The 18,658-nt window shown below is 39.4% G+C and overlaps 1 protein-coding gene across 2 annotated transcripts; it reads right to left on the bottom strand.

Annotated features, from left to right (window-relative positions):
- Nucleotides 1-1,449: 1,449 nt before the first annotated feature.
- Nucleotides 1,450-14,449, bottom strand: LOC120566981. Of its 2 annotated transcripts, XM_039813749.1 has the most exons (9): nucleotides 14,239-14,449; nucleotides 14,061-14,130; nucleotides 13,477-13,581; nucleotides 9,363-9,510; nucleotides 8,810-9,154; nucleotides 8,386-8,724; nucleotides 5,971-6,087; nucleotides 5,066-5,112; nucleotides 1,450-1,855 (listed from the first exon to the last, which is right to left on the bottom strand). In XM_039813749.1, the coding sequence occupies exons 4-9, from the start codon at nucleotides 9,403-9,405 to the stop codon at nucleotides 1,730-1,732; spliced, it is 1,017 nt and encodes a 338-aa protein (XP_039669683.1). In that variant the 5' UTR covers nucleotides 9,406-9,510; nucleotides 13,477-13,581; nucleotides 14,061-14,130; nucleotides 14,239-14,449; the 3' UTR covers nucleotides 1,450-1,729. The 2 variants fall into 2 exon arrangements, with proteins under 2 accessions (XP_039669683.1, XP_039669684.1); XM_039813750.1 differs by lacking the exon at nucleotides 13,477-13,581 and having other exon boundaries at nucleotides 5,066-5,109.
- Nucleotides 14,450-18,658: the final 4,209 nt, after the last annotated feature.

The raw sequence follows: 18,658 nt of genomic DNA, 5'->3' as shown, positions 1-18,658 counted from the left end.
TTGATTATGTATGTTGCATTATTTCCTTGATATTAGATTTTACCTCAGGCTTAATTAACAGAACTCTGTTCGTAAATTTGCTCTGATATTAAGAATTGTTTGGGCAGTATGCCTACACCCTTCCACATACACGGGTAACAAAAGGAAAGTAGTACTATGCCAGGTATACGTTTGTTAAATAAGTAGTAGCAATACAGATCTGCTGCATTTTGTTTATTTCTATTATTATTATTATATTGTGCCTGCGGAACCATTGACTTAGTGTATTTTATGAACAATGATGTCTCCTTTGTTTCGTTTTATGTCCTAACAGTCTGCTGCCGATTGTGTGTATGTATGCATGTGTATGTGTGTCTGTAAAAAGGACGCTGACGCACCCAACTTCCCATTGTAAGCCAAATCTACCTTCGGGTATAAATAAAGTTACCTTGACCTTGGTTCATTCAGGGTCTCGTTCGGTGGGTACTATCTAGCATCTACCGTAGGAGAGCGGATGCAGCTCCAGAGCCGCAGGCAGGGAGGAAAAAAATCCTCTCCAAATTGTTACTCATCTGGCGATTCTTTCCTATGCTGTGACACAAGTGTGTGGATTAAACATTAAATTGTCAAATTTGACCTTTTCAGCTGTTGGCTCTTTTTGCTTTGTAATGTTACTTTACTGCTTGCTTGGCTATTACTGAAACACCTCAACACAGTGAGTCCACGACTTTCCGTAAATTGGTTAATACGGAAATTTATACAGACGTTAGCCTTTTGCAACGGCAATGGTAAACATAAAAATGTCCGCAGCTCTGACCATCCTGCTATGTTGATTTCAGTAGTAATGTCCTATTCTATATGGTTTGTTTATTCTACTTCCTACCATTGTTGCTCTCACTACATCATCTTACAGCGCAGGTGACTCAGCTTACCAATGGATGACAACGGCCTACTGGTCCAACTAGAAGTGGTTAAGAAGCGAGCTTGGGACCGGGAGATCACCGGTTCAATCCCCAGACCGACAGGAAAAAAATCTGGGTGCGGAAAGTGAATGAGCAGTGCTTGTCCCTCCCTCATTACCACCACTGAGGTGCCCTTGAGCAAGGCCCTTAACCCCCAACCGCTCCAGAGGAGCTGCTCAGTGGCCAGCAGATCAGACTGTGGTTGTACTGGGCAGCTTCCAGGTATGAATGTGTAACTGTGTGAATGTCACAGGTCGTCGTCGTTGGAAATGATAAGTTGTTCTCAATCTACTTACCTGGATAAATAAAAAAAAGTGGAATAGGGCCCCACTGCCTCATATCTATGGTAGTGATAACAACTGATAACACCCATTCAATCGGCTGATAACATTCAAAGCAGGCAGATGATCTTCTTTGTCCTTGCATATTAACCCAACATAAGCCTGACCCTCCTACTAATTGAACATCAGGTGTATATTCTGTCTCTAAAATCACAGTATGAAGAACATAGATGGATTTTCTCTTTAATGGTACACATATTTTGAGTGATTATTCAAGATTAACCTCACAAGTAATAATAATAAAACAAACAAAATATTAAGAATAATGATAAAAAAAATGTTTTTGGTTCATCCAGGCAACATCACAAAGCATAAGTGCTGTCTCTATCCTTAACAAATCTCACTTATTAAACTATTAACAATATAATTACTACAAATATCTCTCTTCTCATCTCATACACCTAAACACAAATCAAAGCTGCATGAAAATCATTTGGTTATAGTACTTCACTGAAAGTCTGCTGTGCCAGAGTACAGACAGTCTTGTGGTAACTCCCTGGTATTCTTCAATCTTTTAGCATTTCTTGAGGGGAAATCCAGTGCTACGTAGTTCAGTGCTGCCGCTTCAAAATCCTACAGAGGATAATTAAAATTGTTAGATGTTAAAGCTGTTTTACCACAACCAATAATAATTGGATTTAATATAACCATTAAAAGCTGTGGCATCTACTAGGGGTGAAGGAAAAAATAAAAAATAAAAATCGATATAGCATAGTACGCAATATTTTCCATGGCAATACTATATTGATACACAGACGCCAAGTATCGATCTTTTATTATATATGTGTTGGTCAGTTTGTCCGCTTGACAATCCCATTTTTCAGCAATAAAATTGAAGTGAGATGGTCAAACAGAGAAATGTATCTTTTTAGATAAAACAGATGTTGACAAAGTTTCCTTTTGGGGACATAATTTGAAATTGGGAAAATTTGAAGTTGGAAAAAAAGGTATTAAATTGCAATATATCGCAGAATATTGCAATATGTTTAAAATGGCAACAATATCATATCGTGACAAAAGTATCGTGATGATATCATATCGTGAGGCCTCTGGTGATTAGAGTTTCAATTCTCTGCCCGAGCCCGAGCCCGAGCCCGAGCCCGACACGGGCTTTCCGCCACTATCCTCGGGCCGGGCCGGGCCGCGGACCCTTGATCAAGCATTTGTGTTTTTTTAATCATTACTTTAGCCTAATTGGGTGGGGAGAAAGCTATGCCATAATCAGAACTAGTATCTATTTAGGCCAAAGTAACAAATGTGTCCAAAAAGTTACACAAGTTGGACTACAGTTACAAAATGCAACATGTGTCATGCGCGGAGTCTCCTCCTCTCGCACACATCACACCGGGGCTGCGGGCTGTATTGTGGAGCTTCAGTGCAACATGGAGCTTGAGGATGTAAAGAAAAAAAGAAAAACGGGAGAATTACCTTTTGAGCAAGTTTGGAGGAAAGGGTGAGGCAAGCGGGCAAGCCCTCACAGAGAAATACGTTGAGTTTTTTACGTTTCTTCATTCAGATCCATTTGCGATCCGTTCCATTCTGATTAAACAAACAGCGCAGTTTACATGCTTCGCTCCTGTTGCATTATTCATTAAGATCATTTTAAACAGATTTCTGCAGTTCAAACAACTCTGAATTGTAGTTGAGAACGTCAGTTATAACGGCCCACGGATTAAAAAAAGTGTCGGGTTGAAATCGGGCTAGGGCTCATAATTCCAGTTAATGTGTCGGGCCGGGCTCGGACACAACGTGCACGGGCTCGGGCAGGGTCGGGCTTGATTTTTTGGGCCCGAACGAAGCTCTACTGGTGATTCCCAGTGTCCAATGTGCTGTAAAGGATCCAAAGATTGTTGATTTATGTTCTAACCAAATTGGTGAACCAGGAACACATCTTTAATTAACAAGCTGCAATTTACATTAATTTACAACAAATATTTGATGGCTAGAGACTGCCCTCCCAAACAAAAAGAGGATCAGACCTTTTAGCAAGTGCACAAAAACAACATAATGTTTATATTCAACTGACAAAGCCTTCCAGCAGATGCAGTATTTATGACTGCTTTCCATCAGGAGCAAAGGAGGAAGTAGAGTGATGTTTAAGAGCCACAGTCTGCAGATGGAGGAGATCACAATGTTCATTTCCCATTTCCAACAAACAGTCATTGACTACGTTTACAAGCTTTCGGGTTATGGTCGGGTTAAGGTCACTATTCGGGTTTCTGAAACATTCAGAATAACCCGTTTACATGCGTGAGCAGAGAGAGTTACTCCTACATGGAATTTGTAATCAATTGGCAAAATCCCGACGTAAACGGTTAGCGTCTGGACGTAGCCTACGGACAACCTTAAGACGCAATAACTTCTCGGTCACCTTCTTATAAATCTCACTATTTCGGTACTTTCTGCCGTCAACAAAAGACATTATATTCATGGTTTTTACCACACTAATAAAGAAATTGGTTTCCCCCCGGGCCAAAAGTGTGCGTGCTGTGCGCGCGCCCTGCAATGTTTACCTCTACTTCTTGTTTACTTCCGGTATACTGCGCGCAGGTTTTCTGCATTGACATATATATAACTATATTATTATAGTATATAATTATTATTATAACTATGTTTTCTGGCGCATACAAGAAGTTCCTCTACTCAAAAGACCAAGATTCCTTGCGAATAGAACATGCGCAGAACACAAATCAATGTTCCTTTTGATGGGGATATGCCGATACGCGTTTACATGACCAAAATTTCGGGTTAGAAAAGGGGTAACCCAGGTAGCATATTCGGGGTTTTGCCGGTGTTTACATTGCCGTGCGCGACCGGGTTATTGCTAATACTCCGGTTTTGAACGGGTTATTGGATGCATGTAAACGTAGTCAATGTTATTGTCTTTTTAACTATAACTAAGATAGTTCCATAATATTATCCATGTGTTTATAATTTTAATTATGACAACAAAAGGTCCCCTATGACCTTAACTTTGGAGGCCTACTAATTTAAACTCAAACCAACTCGAACAAAGTTGTTTTAGTGGCTTAAACTTACCAAACCTTACCACAAGATCAGAAAACCTTGTTATTTCCTAAACTGTGATGTTCAGAAAATAGATGTCTCGTTATGAAGGCCATGCACCAATCATATAGTCCTTTGATTTAAGGGACTTTTTGAATAGATGCTAGGTGTGATTAGTTCCTGGACAATAATTTGATACCCCTTCCAGCCCTTTCCAGAGATCATTTATTTATTTATTGTAGCTCAGACCACAAGATTGGTGGTTCCATCCCCGGCTCCTCCAGTCACATGTCAAAGTGGCTTCGAGCAAGACACTGAACCCCAAGTTGCTGCAGAGATTGAATTTCACTTCTACTGTACGATTGAAAGTGAAGAATAATAGTTTCTTCTTCTCAAACTTTAAACAAAAATGAATGGGAGCTGCCCATCTCACCATGTTCTGTGTGGCTTTTTTTTTGATTATTTTTTGGGCTTTTCCACCTTTAATTTTTGACAGGACAGCTAGGTGAGAAAGGGGAGAGAGAGAGGGGGGGGGAAGACCTGCAGGAAATCGTCACAGGTTGGATTTGAATTCTGGACCTCTGCGTCGAGGCATAAACCTCTTGGTACATGTGCACCTGCTCTACCACTGAGCCAACCCGACCACGTTCTGTGTGTTTTTAATCCTGTAAATCAGCCTTCACTTTGCCATCCATGACATGTATCCAGTGTAGAATAACCACACAGGCTATTATGATTCAATTCTAGTCATGCATTAGATATTAAAATTATATTTACCACATTCCTTGGTTGATCCTCATATTGAGCATGATTGGAAGCTTCTACTGTTAATAAAAAAACAAAACAAGACATTACTAGAAATAAAATGATTGTTGTCTTCTTACTTTAATGTTCCTCAGGACCGCCAACTACCCAGTAACAAGCTGGTCACAAAACATTCAACATGTTACTGGCTTTCATTGCATTACTGAGTGTAGTTTAAAGGTGCCCTGCCACACGTATTTCATTACTTTGTGGTAATGTCTGAAGTTCTACCATGGACTCTGTAACATTTTTGTGGAAAAAATGCCTTGGTTACCTTGTTTCAAGCCATTCTAGCGTGGTATAGAAAGGCTACAGGAAGACTCAGCTCGATTTCTGCCAGTTCTCATTAATATTCAACGACCTAAGCTGCTTGACTCTGATTGGCTAACAGCTAGCCAATGAGAGCCTGGCTGTCAGAATCCTTTACCTAGCCCAACTGGGCGAGCTAATGAATAGTAATGAGCTCAGGCAATATGATGTCAGACTGACCAGCTTTTGTAATTGGCCTGATTTCTCTGCTTATTTATTTTCAGTGGCTAGAGCTGACAAAGGAGGTAGCAGTTCATTTTCACATTCACAACATAACACAAATGGACCTAACATATTTAAGAAAATGCAAGTAAAAACGTTTTTGTATGGCAGGGCACCTTTAAAAAACACACACAAGGACATAGTAGTAACCCTGATGCTTATTTAAACATGCAACTGTAAACAACCTATCAGTGCTGGCACCTGACTTTGTTATCACACACACACACACACACACACACACACACACACACACACACACACACACACACACACACACACACACACACACACACACACACACACACACACACACACACACACACACACACACACACACACACACACACCTTTGCAATGTTTACAAACTGGCTTTTGCTTTCTGAAGATGATTAGGGCAGCAATCACAATCACACAGCCCGCCAGCACCGTTCCAAGCACAATGACGAATGGGCACAGCTCTTGTCCTAGAATGAGAAAAACAAATGCACAAAAGAGAAACGTAATTACTATTAACAAAAATGTTATGTAATTGTTTTTACGTGGTTATTATTAATTGCAGTTGTAATTCACTACAGAGTAATTTTTATTCAGATAGTGATAAACTGATAAGCTTCACTTAACTACTTATTTTGTATTTTGAGGACTTGTTTGCATGACATTTCTTTCTATAACAGGAAAAAACTGAAAGCAAAACCAACCAATTGTTCCACAGCACCAATGACTTATTGTCCAATTGACAAATGTTACTTTTAGCTACACTAGCAGCATGGCTCTATAGATGGTAATGTCGGTCTGTTGGTTCATTGGTAAGCCTACACCACTTTGGTTCAGCCTGAAACATCTCAACAACTGTTGGATGGATTGCCATGAGATTCTGTACATTTCATGGTATCAGGAACCATGTAAGGGTGGCTGTGTCTCAGGAGGCAGAGTGGATCATCCATTCATTGCAGGGAAAGTCTATATCCACGATGTTTCACTTCCGGGATTGTTCCGTTGCCGACGGAAATTCCGCCAGATTTCACTCTTTTCAGCCAGATGTCCGTGTTTGTGTTGGAATTTTAATCTTCAGTTGATTTATGAGGACTATGGTTAACTGCTCCTCAGATATCTGCAAGGTAAATCCAGACAGCTAGCTAGACTATATGTCCAATCTGAGTGTTCTGTTAAACGACCAGGGCCTGAAATTAACACCCAACAACCAGCCAAATGCGGGTGAATTTTGCAATTGGCGGTAACATTGTAACACTGTCAATCTACCTGCCACATTGACAGGTAGCCAATCAGGGGCCCGCATCACTGGAATACATTGATTGACAGCCGGGGCCCCCTATTGCATTTTCATTACTCGCGACAATCAGTCCCACGTGCACCCCCTGACCAAGCGGGAATGAGAACGGGTCAAATAAATTTCCTTGTTTCTGTTATGAAGATGAGACATGTGTGAATCGAACATCTCACATTTACAAACAAAACATACAGCGAAAGACCGTGCAAAACATTTCAGACCGTCCTGCCAACATGTATACATTTTTACATCAATGTACGCTGTAACGATTTTTCACTATAAAGTCGCTGTTTCAATCCTGTCGGCTCTCTGCAGCGGGCGGGTCTGCTGCTCCGTTCTCCCCGCGACTGGCGCGCCCACGCACTCTCACTCTCTCACTCACACACACACGGTAGATGCAGGAAAAACCGCAGATGAGACGTACAGGATGACCTAAATTGAGGACAGCTACGTTATTGTAAGTGCAATGATAAGTTAAAGTCCAATAAGTACTTTATCAAACCGTATGAATGTGTCCCAGCCCAGGTGTGTGTGTGTGTGTGTGTGTGTGTGTGTGTGTGTGTGTGTGTGTGTGTGTGTGTGTGTGTGTCCCAGGCCAGGAATTAACTAACAATGTCAAGATCAACAAGCCACTGACAGTGACAGATACAGTATGTTCATATTTGATTCATTCAATAAATTATAATTTTTTGTCTTATATCCACCAGCCATTTTCATATTATACCAACATTTGCAGCATCCTGAGCTTTTTTGGTAAGGTTCCTAGGAAATCTCAGCCAGAGTAATTAATTGATAGTAATAATTATTATTCGCCCCAAAACAAGTTTCCTTTTTATTTTTAAAGAACTATACAAAAAATGTAAAATTTTTGCAACTTTCACTGTCTATGTGAATCCCTATGCAGGATTATCAGTAGTAGGCTACCATGAATAGGACAGGATAGAATCATAGAGACACAGCAAGTCCTGTTTTTCACCTTTATGAGGCAAAAAAAAACAAAAAAACTGGCTGGTAAAAAATCCACCTGCCACAGTGGCTGGTGGTCAAAAAAGTTAACTTAGTACCGCAGGAAATGGAGAGAAAACACACAAACACACATACAGAAATAACAAAGACAGGAAGTGTGGTGGCAGCTAAACCCCAACCAAAGGACAGCTCTATGTACAGTGGGTGTTGCCATTACAAGTCCGCCGCAAGTATCCTGTAAATACTATGAACAATTCAGTGGTTTGTGACCCTTTGAAACTCACCACCCTTCATCAAACATGCATACAGTATTTCTAACTGAGAGCCCTTCAAGCTGATCTAATCTGAATCATTTATTTAGAGGCCTGAAGAAAAAAAAAGGCCTAAAATACATTTTACAGGCAGAAGAATGTTCTTGTTTCTCTTTCCTATTACAAACACTATACTTAGAAAGCAACAGAAAAATAATCAGTTGATGCATTATGATTTAAATAATTTAAAAACATACTTGTCTCCACTTTAGTTCCTTCACCAAACAGGATCTCTCCACACGTGACCACAGCACAGTAGTAAGTCCCAGTATCAGAGGAGTTCTGTATAGTTTTGGACAGACTGTAGACACAACTTCTTTCCTCTTCTTCATCACTGTGAGTGTAAATGATGCCTGGATGAGATTCCCCTGATCCAGATCTGAACCAGTACACACTGTGTTCACCTGGACACTGATCTATGTTTCCTTTTGTCTTGGAGAGAAGGGAACACTGGAGAGTCACTGAGTCGCCCGGCTGGACCGACTCTGTCTCCGGACTTTGTTTCACATAGACAGCTTTCTGCAGGTTTTTATGATCTGTGTGATTCACAAAAAGGCGGTTAATGGATATTTTAGTATCTACAAAGCAGCAAACAAGGTCACAGAAATGAACATACTTTACCATTCACAGCCAAAAGTATGCCGTTAATAAATTCCATTTGGTATGCCGATCCTGCTTGACACAAGTATGTTGCTTCATCTTCTTTGCTTACATTTGTGATGTTGAGAACATGCTGATTGTTCACAGTTGTTACTGTGAATCTTGAGTTGGTAAATGGTTCTTGAAGTGTTATTTTGTCAAAAGTTCCTGCTGCAACTGTTTGGACCATATGTCCAAACTTCAGCTTATACCAGTAAAACAACCCGGCTTCAATCCCAGAGACTGAACATGTCAGAGACAAACTATCTCCAAGTTCAATCACAGTCAAAGAGATCTGATCAGGAACCTCTGCAGTTTGAATCAGGGCTAAAGAAAAGAGACAAAAACTATGAAAAATGTAACAGAAGACAATTAAACACAAATAGAACTTACAGTACAAATGTACAAAAGGAAAATAAGAAAGTACATAAATACAATCCAAAAATAGCATTTTGTCATATTTGTACACATTATTCAAAACAAACTTTTTGACAATAGTACTCATCTTAAAGTAGAAAACTAAAGTTCCACTTACACAATGTACTTAGAAGAATCAAAGCAGTCAGTCTTCCGATCATTGTGGTACAGAGCTCTTCTCTTGCACAACTGATGTCTTCCCACTCAAATGGAAGATTTAGTCACAAGGTGATCAAGGTTTACAAAATGGAAATCTTACTGATTGGCTGAAACATAGAAAATGCACTTCCTGTCAAATTTTCAGTGAATCTAATATGTACAGTTTGTTGTTTTACACGGATAGACTAGCTAATAAAGCAACATAAGCATGACTGAAAAATTTATTATATATGATTATATATAGTAAAACTGTATTATCTATGATTTTTTTATGCTAATAGCCAACGGAAAATAGCCTGGAGTTGTAGACACTAGAGACGTCTGCTTGTATTCATATTGTATTATATATGCATAACACTAATTATTTATTCCTACAAAGTCATAGAGTAGTATCATAGCAAAGGCAGCAATGGGATGAATTAAAAACTAAAGACAGGATATTTATAGTACTCATAATGATTTCAACTGATTACATTAAACAATAATTTGATGGATGATGCATATTCTTCATGTTGAGATTTTGTTTTGAGTTTTTTAGTCAAACCAATGTGATGGGGTTTAGAGAGCTCAGGTTAAAAAAAAAAAAAAAAAAAAAGAAAAAGCACAAAGCCGCCTGGAAGAAATGCATGTTTAACATTTAGAGTAACGCTCTGCTCTGCATGTTACTTAATATCTCTACTCCACTACATTTATGTGACAGCTACAGTTACTAGTTACTTTACAGATTAAGATTTTGAATACAAACCATTTGATCACTTTAAAAATGTGGGCATGAATCTATAATAATGATCCAATAATACAGTACCCTTTGTTGCTAATAGTTACGTACTTTTACTTAAGTCCTATTTGATAATGACTTACTTAAGGAGTATTTTTACAGTGTGGTATCGCTATTTTTATCTTTGTAAATGATCTTAATACTTCTTCCACCACTACTGCTGCGAGCAGGACGGCGACCTAAACTTCCGCCACCCTTGTTTGAACTATACAGAGATCTCTGATCTCTAAAGCCAAAATGAAATACAAACACCTAATTTGTTAGCTAACATGTGTCTGGCTTGACATTTGCAGTCAAACACTTACAGTAAGTCTCATCTACAGATGAAGCCACAAGTACTAAAGCAATTCTGAGACGTGAGAAATGGTGGTGGAGGGAGAAAGAAAATAGGCCGCCAAGTGCACAGATTTTCAGAGTGCAGACATATGCTTTATGCAATTTAAAGTAGCAATGTGGAACACAGCTTGGTGATATAGTGTTGATGCCTTTTGAAATAATACACCCTAGCCTAAAATACGGGTCACAATTTCCACACAGTCAGTAGGGCAACAGACTGGGCCGGTATTTTATCTCTACGTTAGCGGCATGGCTTTGAGGATGGCAATATCGGTCAGTCCACTACTTTGGTTCAGACTGAAATAGCTCAACAGCTATTGGACAGATTGCCATTACGTTTTAGACACACATTCAGTCCCAAGGGAATGAAACCTATCAACTTTGGTCATTTGACTTTATCTCTAGCGCCACCATCAGGTCAAAATTATATAATAAATAATTTGTCCAGTACTTTAGGGTTAATCTTACGAGATTCCCATCAGCCTCAGTTGTAGCCTACTGTGTTTTGTGCTAGAAAATGTGCCGCTAGGGGTCTCTCAATCAAAACAATGGATGTAAACACAGACTTTTGAGGACGTCGTGAAGTAGCATTATGGGGAGTTGTAGTTTTCATTGTTTAACACAATTGCAGATTAAAATATATCTGTTCATGGATGGGTTTATCCATTACAGTTTTATCCACATTACGTTTATTCATTTCATTCTGATAAAATAGCTGCAGTTTCCCCCACATAATTACGTTTTCTTGATTCGATTTGTGGTTGGTAGCTAGCTAGCTAGTGGACCAGTTAGCAAACAAGCAAGTCAACATTAGCCAGCAGCTAAAACCACAATATCATTTTATATTTCACATTCGTGTCACTTTTTGGATGTTTTCAGCACCGGGGGGGAAAAGGGTTTTTGTGACATTACTCAACATCTTCGAGGCTGGCCGCCAAGTATCAAGGTGAATTTCAGCACAACACTGAAGCCAGCCAGACTCCAGGGCGTCGGAGTCACTTTGTTACTGCAGTTAGCATCATTATCACCTGGCGCTGGAGTTTGTGCTGGCTGGGTTCGGATTGCTGTAAGTTAATAATAGTGGCTGGCTGCTGGATATGTCATGTCCCTGGGGCTGTTGTCCACTCTCAACCCGAGTGAAGTCCCTTAGCGGCAGGGAGTGAGGCCGAAAAACCAGGGTTGGAGAGCTGGCTAAATAAGCATTAGATTTGTGATCAAAACAATTATATTTAAAATAACTTGTAACAATGTTGTAACCTTATAAGTTAACATTCCCCACCGTGCATTAGCATCAACATGAATCAAATTTATTAATAAATAAGATCCCAGCTGTATTACTGTTGTAAGTGGCATGTAATCAATGACAAAATTATGCTGTGTAGCAGAAAGCTGTAATACGGTTACTGAGTATTATTCTGTGACATTGTATGATTTACAATTACTTTCAAACGTATCATCTGGGTTCCCGTGTTTCGACGGAAGTTAGAGGAACCAGAGGGGTCAAAGCTTTTAGGACGCCACTGACAGGCGACTAAATGAACATCCCATGTCATTAAAATAAAATAGATTTCTCTGGGTTTGAACATTGTTGGAAACATTGAGTGTTAGTACACAACTCAACAAAATAACAAAAGTATAGTCGTTTTTAGACATTTTAATGCAGAAATGTTACATATTGTACCTTTAAAGGGGTGGTTCAGAATTTTGGACATAGGACCTCATTTCCAAGTTAGCCAGTGTTTTATTTATCAATGGAGACAGTTTAACACTTTTCATCCAGTCCTTCCAGTTGCAGAGTTCGCTGGTGTCAAGCTAGTGCAAGTCAACAGTATCTGCTAGCCTGCCATTAAAAGCGGTGTTACACATTCCACAGTACACCTGAGGCAAATAAATTATAACGCCAGACTATCGATGTAAATGTTTGTTGAGAAAATAATGTTAGAAATAAACTACCCTTGCATCTCAATGATCGCATTACATTTTGAGGGACTAGTTTCTCAGCAGCGGTGGAATTTTACTTAGCTCCGGTTAGTAGTACTGCGGCAAAAAGTAAACAAGCGCACTCCAGTCGGGAAACCTAGTAGTAGCCTAGTAAATTGGCATTGAAGAATTTGATTGGAAACTAAGGACTAGGAAATTATGTGATTTGGTGTGCATTTAGAAATTGTAAAATTAAATCAAACAGATGGGCACAAAAAAGTTTCCACAAATTTCCATTGCGAGATCCACAAAAGGAACCAACTGTGGCTTCTTGCTGCTGGCTTGGACATCAAGACACCGGTGGAGACTACTCAAGTGGCAAATTTGTAGTGATCATTTCAGACCACTTTAAAAAAAAAAAAAACACGCAATCTAAAGGACCACAAGTCACTGACCACGAATGCGATTCCATCTGTCTTTCTAGATGCACCAACAGCTACTGATGAACAGGTAATAACTTTTGGTAGGCTAGTCTAGCTAATAAAGCTAGCCCCCTTTTCATAACACTTAAGCACCACTGTAACTAGATACAGCCTCACACAGCTGCTAGCATGGTTGTAGACTAGCTTTATTGTTAACTACACAATCCGTCACTTTTCTTAATCATTTTTATTTCAAAAATGACAATGTACATGTGGCGGCGTGGAGGCTCTCAATGTGAATCTTAGGTTGCTCGACAACGCCACCTTGGGAATTGCACCCAAGGAATAATTTTTACACTGATCAAAAAACACAGGTTCGTTCCACTCAACAGGCAAGACACGTGGTTCCCAGTTTACAAAAATAAAAAAATAAAATAGTAAAAAATATATATTTTTTTTTTTTTTATCATAAAAATTTGCATTCATCCCAAATAAAAAGAAAAGGAACCTAATCAGGGGCTGATGCCTACTGGTGGGAAAGAGCAGGTGAAGGGGAATTGATAAAACTAAATTAAAGAAAAAAAGGGTTCACCCAGACACACGTGACAGTCACACACAGTGATATCAATACATCCATGGATATCACCAAATCCAAGGAAGCAGGGCACACAAGGAGGGACACCACCACCCACGTCCCCAGCACCACCACCAGACTGCAGCCACTGAGAAGGACAAACAAAGGAAGTTACAACAAAAATTAACCCCAAAATATATACAACAAAACAGGAAATGGTTCACAAAATCACCTTAACAAAACAATTCACTTAATCAAAACAATAAAGTAAAGAAAAAATAAAATAAAAATACAAACTAAGGGATTAACTCCACAGTCATTCGGCTAAAATTAAAGAAATAAACTGGTTAAACGTGTGGTGTCGGCAGTCCACCATGCTAGCAAACTGTAGCCCAAAAGCCAACAACAGCAGCGCCACCAAGCAGTAGAGACACGCTGTGTAGTTAGCGGCAAAGACAAAGCTTTATATTTAGCAGCAGAGACAAAGCTGAGTAGTTAGCAGCCGAGACACAACACCACCTATAGATTTCGGCCAGCTGATGAGCGTTCCCGGTCAATAAACGTAAAATTAGCATAGCTAAGCTACATTAATCAAGGCTTTTAGGGGCTAGATTTAAGGCAGCATACCTGTTTTCAAAGTCAAACCTGCACAGGGAGAGGAAGGGAGAGAAAGACCCACACGGCAGCGGACATCTACCTGTGACCACACTAGCATTAGCTACAGGATAGCATTCGGTGTAACACAGAGAGAGAGAGAGAGAGAGAGAGAGAGAGAGAGAGAGAGAGAGAGAGAGAGGACACTTACCACCGCTCGAGAGAACCAGGAAATAAACGGAGCACGGAGCACTCGGTCGCTGCTCTGCAGTGAAAACACGCAGGCTTTAAGCATGAGGACACAGTGATAAATAAAACGAAACGAAGCAATAGCCGCAGCAGTGGCGCGGCGCATTACCTGCACAGACAAACACCTGACCCACAAATTATGCATCAGTCGGAGCGCGAGAAGGAGGGCCGTACTTATCTACTGCCGCCCTAGTGGTCAGCAGGCACAATTAACTGCATCAAGACAACCCTATTTCTATGCTGCTACATACATAACATTCAAAACAAATCAAAATGTACCCAAGTTAACTAAAAGGCTAGTTTTCATCGGGCAGTCCCCTTGGCTGATGTTGTTAGGCATCCTAGAATAATAAAAATATGCTAAATATTTAAAAACAAACGGCATATAGATATAATAGGCTACAATAAAAAAAAAAAAAACATGAGCTGACAAAATCCAAATAGCAGATGATTCAATCACAGTATGAGTACACTAATGTTAAAGGTGGCTAAAAATAGTATCCCTGTTGACATGTCGGTATGTGCCGTGACACCCCAGACTTCACCATGCAGGTGCTCCGACCAACCTTAAGGTTGTCGTGACAACAACATGATCCCTCACTGGCTTCCCATTATACAATGAATTTTAATAATATAATGCACGGCCAGCAGAAAACATACAGCAAACAGAACATAAGTCACTGTTTTTGTGGGCAGCTGCTTTTTCCCTAGCCCCCTCTGTCTAACCTGAGAAGGCCTGAGTTTAATATACATGTTATTTAAGATTAATTGATTTGGTTCTTGATTTGGTAAATTTGTCAATATCCTCATAATAATTGTTTCTAAAATTACGGCTATGCAGGGGACTATGGTACAGATACTCTTCCAGTATCAATATATAACATTTTTAGAACAACTCACACGCTACATACTGTATGTGGTCTAAATAGAAATTTGTCCTTGTAGGACTCAATCACATAAAGTTAAAATGATGTTTCTGTTGAGGATTCCTTTTGAAATAGAAAGCATGCAATGAACACAGAGACCTGGGATTTTCGTTTTACCTCACACCTATAAAAGCACGTAGCTTGTGCTTTGATGATAAAAGGCCGTTGTATATGCGTCCGTTGGTGGGCTTTACCACTTCAGAGCAGATATGTCATCTTCTCATCTCAGGAACTAAGAGAGATGCAAGACTCTGCCTACATGTTACATAAAGTATATGATAGCACAAGATCAGTATTTTTACTCTGATCTGTGATTTTTAAATTACACTTAACTTATCATGTTTACACAGTAATTGAATATATAAATGTCAAGTCTTATACTTGTACTGTATGAGGCAGAATTTTCAATATACTGTCAGTTGAGTAAAATGTATAACTGGGCCTGGATTAAAGTGAATCAGTTGCCCAGTACACGATACTTGTTTCCATATACAGGTGATTTGAACCAAACTGCTGTAAATTTGTGCACAAGATGTATTTTAGATTTAGATTACTTATTTTGCTACAAGGGCACAATGACAAAGCAAACAACAGTGCTGTACAGTTGAAAGTAAAATAAATGCACAAAAATTATTTTGCTTTAACAGCACAAAATGTAAAACGTCGTTTATGTTATCCAGTTTCTCCTATTGAAATACAATAAATAGTAATTGGGTCAATAAGGAAATGTGATTTGTTCTTATCGCACAAGAAAGATTAGTGGCTTCCTGTATAGGTGCATTAGAATACTGCAGCTTTTATTTTTTGGTGGAAACAAAAGAGCTTTGGAAATAGCTTCTAAAATGTTAAAAATAGATTTCACATGTAGCTATTCAAAAGTAGTTTGTTTGAATCAACACAAGTCTTTTATTCGCATCACTGGATGCCTGTGAAACAACAAGCAAAGCCACATGCAGCAGCTGAGCTGTGAGATGTAGGCTGCGGCCGGCAATTTCTTTGCTTTGACAGACCGCCAAGCATGTTTACTCAGAGTGTACATGAGTTTGGGCATCAACAGGATGTGTAGCTAGGGCACAAAAAGCCTCCGTAAGCTAAATTTAGTGCAAACTGTTAACATGATAGTTTTGGTTTCTTCCTTCCTGGATGTGCACTCGTTTAGTTCAATCAATGTCTAAAAAATAACCGCTCAACTCCATGCAATCACAATGTTTTTAGATTGTAAATCAATGTATAAACTTTTTTTTTTATTAAAAATAAATTTGAACCAAGTTCAGCATCACAAATATTTCATGATACGTTTTGTAACGTTTTGTTATGTGATCAAAGTCCTAAAGTGGAGGTTAAAGTAAACAACATTTAACATGTGAAATAGAAACAATTGAACTTGATGTCACTGGGGTCTCAAACGATGATATTCACTAACCTTTTATTGTATGTGGTTGAGCAGATAAGAGAGAGGACAAGACCAACGATACCACCCACCAGGCTAAATACTGGCCGATGTGGTGGGACACAAAAAAAACGTCTTCAAACCAGACACTTGGTTAAACTGAAGAACTTTAGTTTCATTCAGTATTTAAACTAGGTTATCATAAACCCTTTCGTTACTAGGCCTGGCAAACTCGATTCCTTCATTCTGGTTATTCTGATTCACTCACTAAACTGATCCGGGTTGTGTGAGTCACTTGAGTCACTAGAGTCACTATTGAGCTATAGGCGAGCTTGCAATGTTTCAGACTGTCTGCTTGACCTAATTGCATTTTAACATACTACATTTATACACCAAACCTACAGTAGGCCTAGCTAGGCTACGTGCAGAACATTGTATGTTATTTCAGAAGTGAAAGAATGGCTTTTGTTGTTGATTTGCTTTACCATGAGCTCGAGGAGAGACTTCACTCGCTCGTCTGAATCAGATCCACTCATTACAGCGTAGCCAGCTGATACGTGGGATTGACTGACTCCCACGAGAACTCACGAGTCATCGACAACTCATGAGTTGTCTGAGAGGCGATTCGAGGCGAGCTTGCAATGTTTCAGACTGTCTGCTCGACCTAATTGCATTTTAACATACTATATTCATACACCAAACCTACAGTAGGCCTAGCTAGGCTACGTGCAGAACATTGTATGTTATTTCAGAAGTGAAAGAATGGCTTTTATTGTTGATCTTGACTGTTATCATTTTAGATTGAATTGTAGTAGGACTCAACTGATCCGAGGTAATGATACTAGAGACTCGCGACTCAAACAGGTTTATTCGTTACTCTGTCCCAAAGTTAATGTCCTTTCCTGGACATAAACATGAGTCTCCACAAAATGTATGGCTTCCAAAGCTCCAGGTTGTAGACTGGGCAGTTTAAACTTTGTATCGTAAACTTTGATCATAAATATTAAGCTACAGCCAGCAACCAGCTTAAGCCCAAAGACTGGAAACAGGGAAACACAACCAGCCTGACTCTGTACAAAGGTTAATAAAATCTGTCTACCAGTACCTCTAAAGTTTGTTAATTAACAGAATATGAAGTGTAGCTGGCTCTTTCCCCCTGTTTCCAGTCATTGTGCTATGCTAAGCAAAGCTAACCGACTGCCGGATGTAGCTTCATATTTACAATACACATATGGTTATAAATCTTCCATTGAACTCTCTGCAAGAAAGCAAATAAACATATTTCACAAAATGTCAAACTTTTTCTTTGACTGTTTCACATTATTACTGCAAGTTCAATAATATTATTTATACAACTAAAAGGGCATTCAGAGAGCGCAGACCTTCGCAAAGACCTGCAACCGCAACCACTATAGGCCAATATATCTGGATATATTTCCAAAACTATAAGAACTATTTTTTTCTTCGCCAATTTATTTAGCCCCCTTCCGACAAACTAGCATTACATGATTGGTACCAATAGATTCTTTCGGTCCTTAGGTCGGTAAAACTGAGCCCACTACAGCCTCTCAAAGACAATAATGAATGTTTTGACCACTATTTAACTAACCTATTTACCAGAAAAAACAGCAGTCAGAACCACAACGTATGTTGCAACCACCATTAAACTTATTGCATAATGCACAGTTTGAGGGTGACGCTGTGTAACACTAATACTATAAATACAACGTGATAATCACACAAACTGAACGTCGCCACTAAGGCTATGTTTACACGGAAACGATCTGAAGAGAAGCAAAAATGTGCGTTCGCGTTATCACTTTTATTCTGCGTTTCGAGGCGTTATGGAGGGGAATATCACGCACACAGATGTATGGACACACAGATGCACAACTCAGGTAGTACGTAAAATGTCACAAAAACAGTTTATTGGAGACTCACAAAACTCACAAGCAGGAATTTTCAAATCGGCAGGCAAACGGGGTAATCCAAAAACAGGCAGAGGTCAAAATCCAGGGAAACAACTAATTCACAAACAGGACACTAGGAAAACGCTTTGAAGGCTG

This window comes from Perca fluviatilis, chromosome 10 (assembly GCF_010015445.1).
Source record: "Perca fluviatilis chromosome 10, GENO_Pfluv_1.0, whole genome shotgun sequence".
Lineage (NCBI taxonomy): Eukaryota > Metazoa > Chordata > Actinopteri > Perciformes > Percidae > Perca > Perca fluviatilis.
This window is presented reverse-complemented; position numbering and strand designations above follow the sequence as displayed.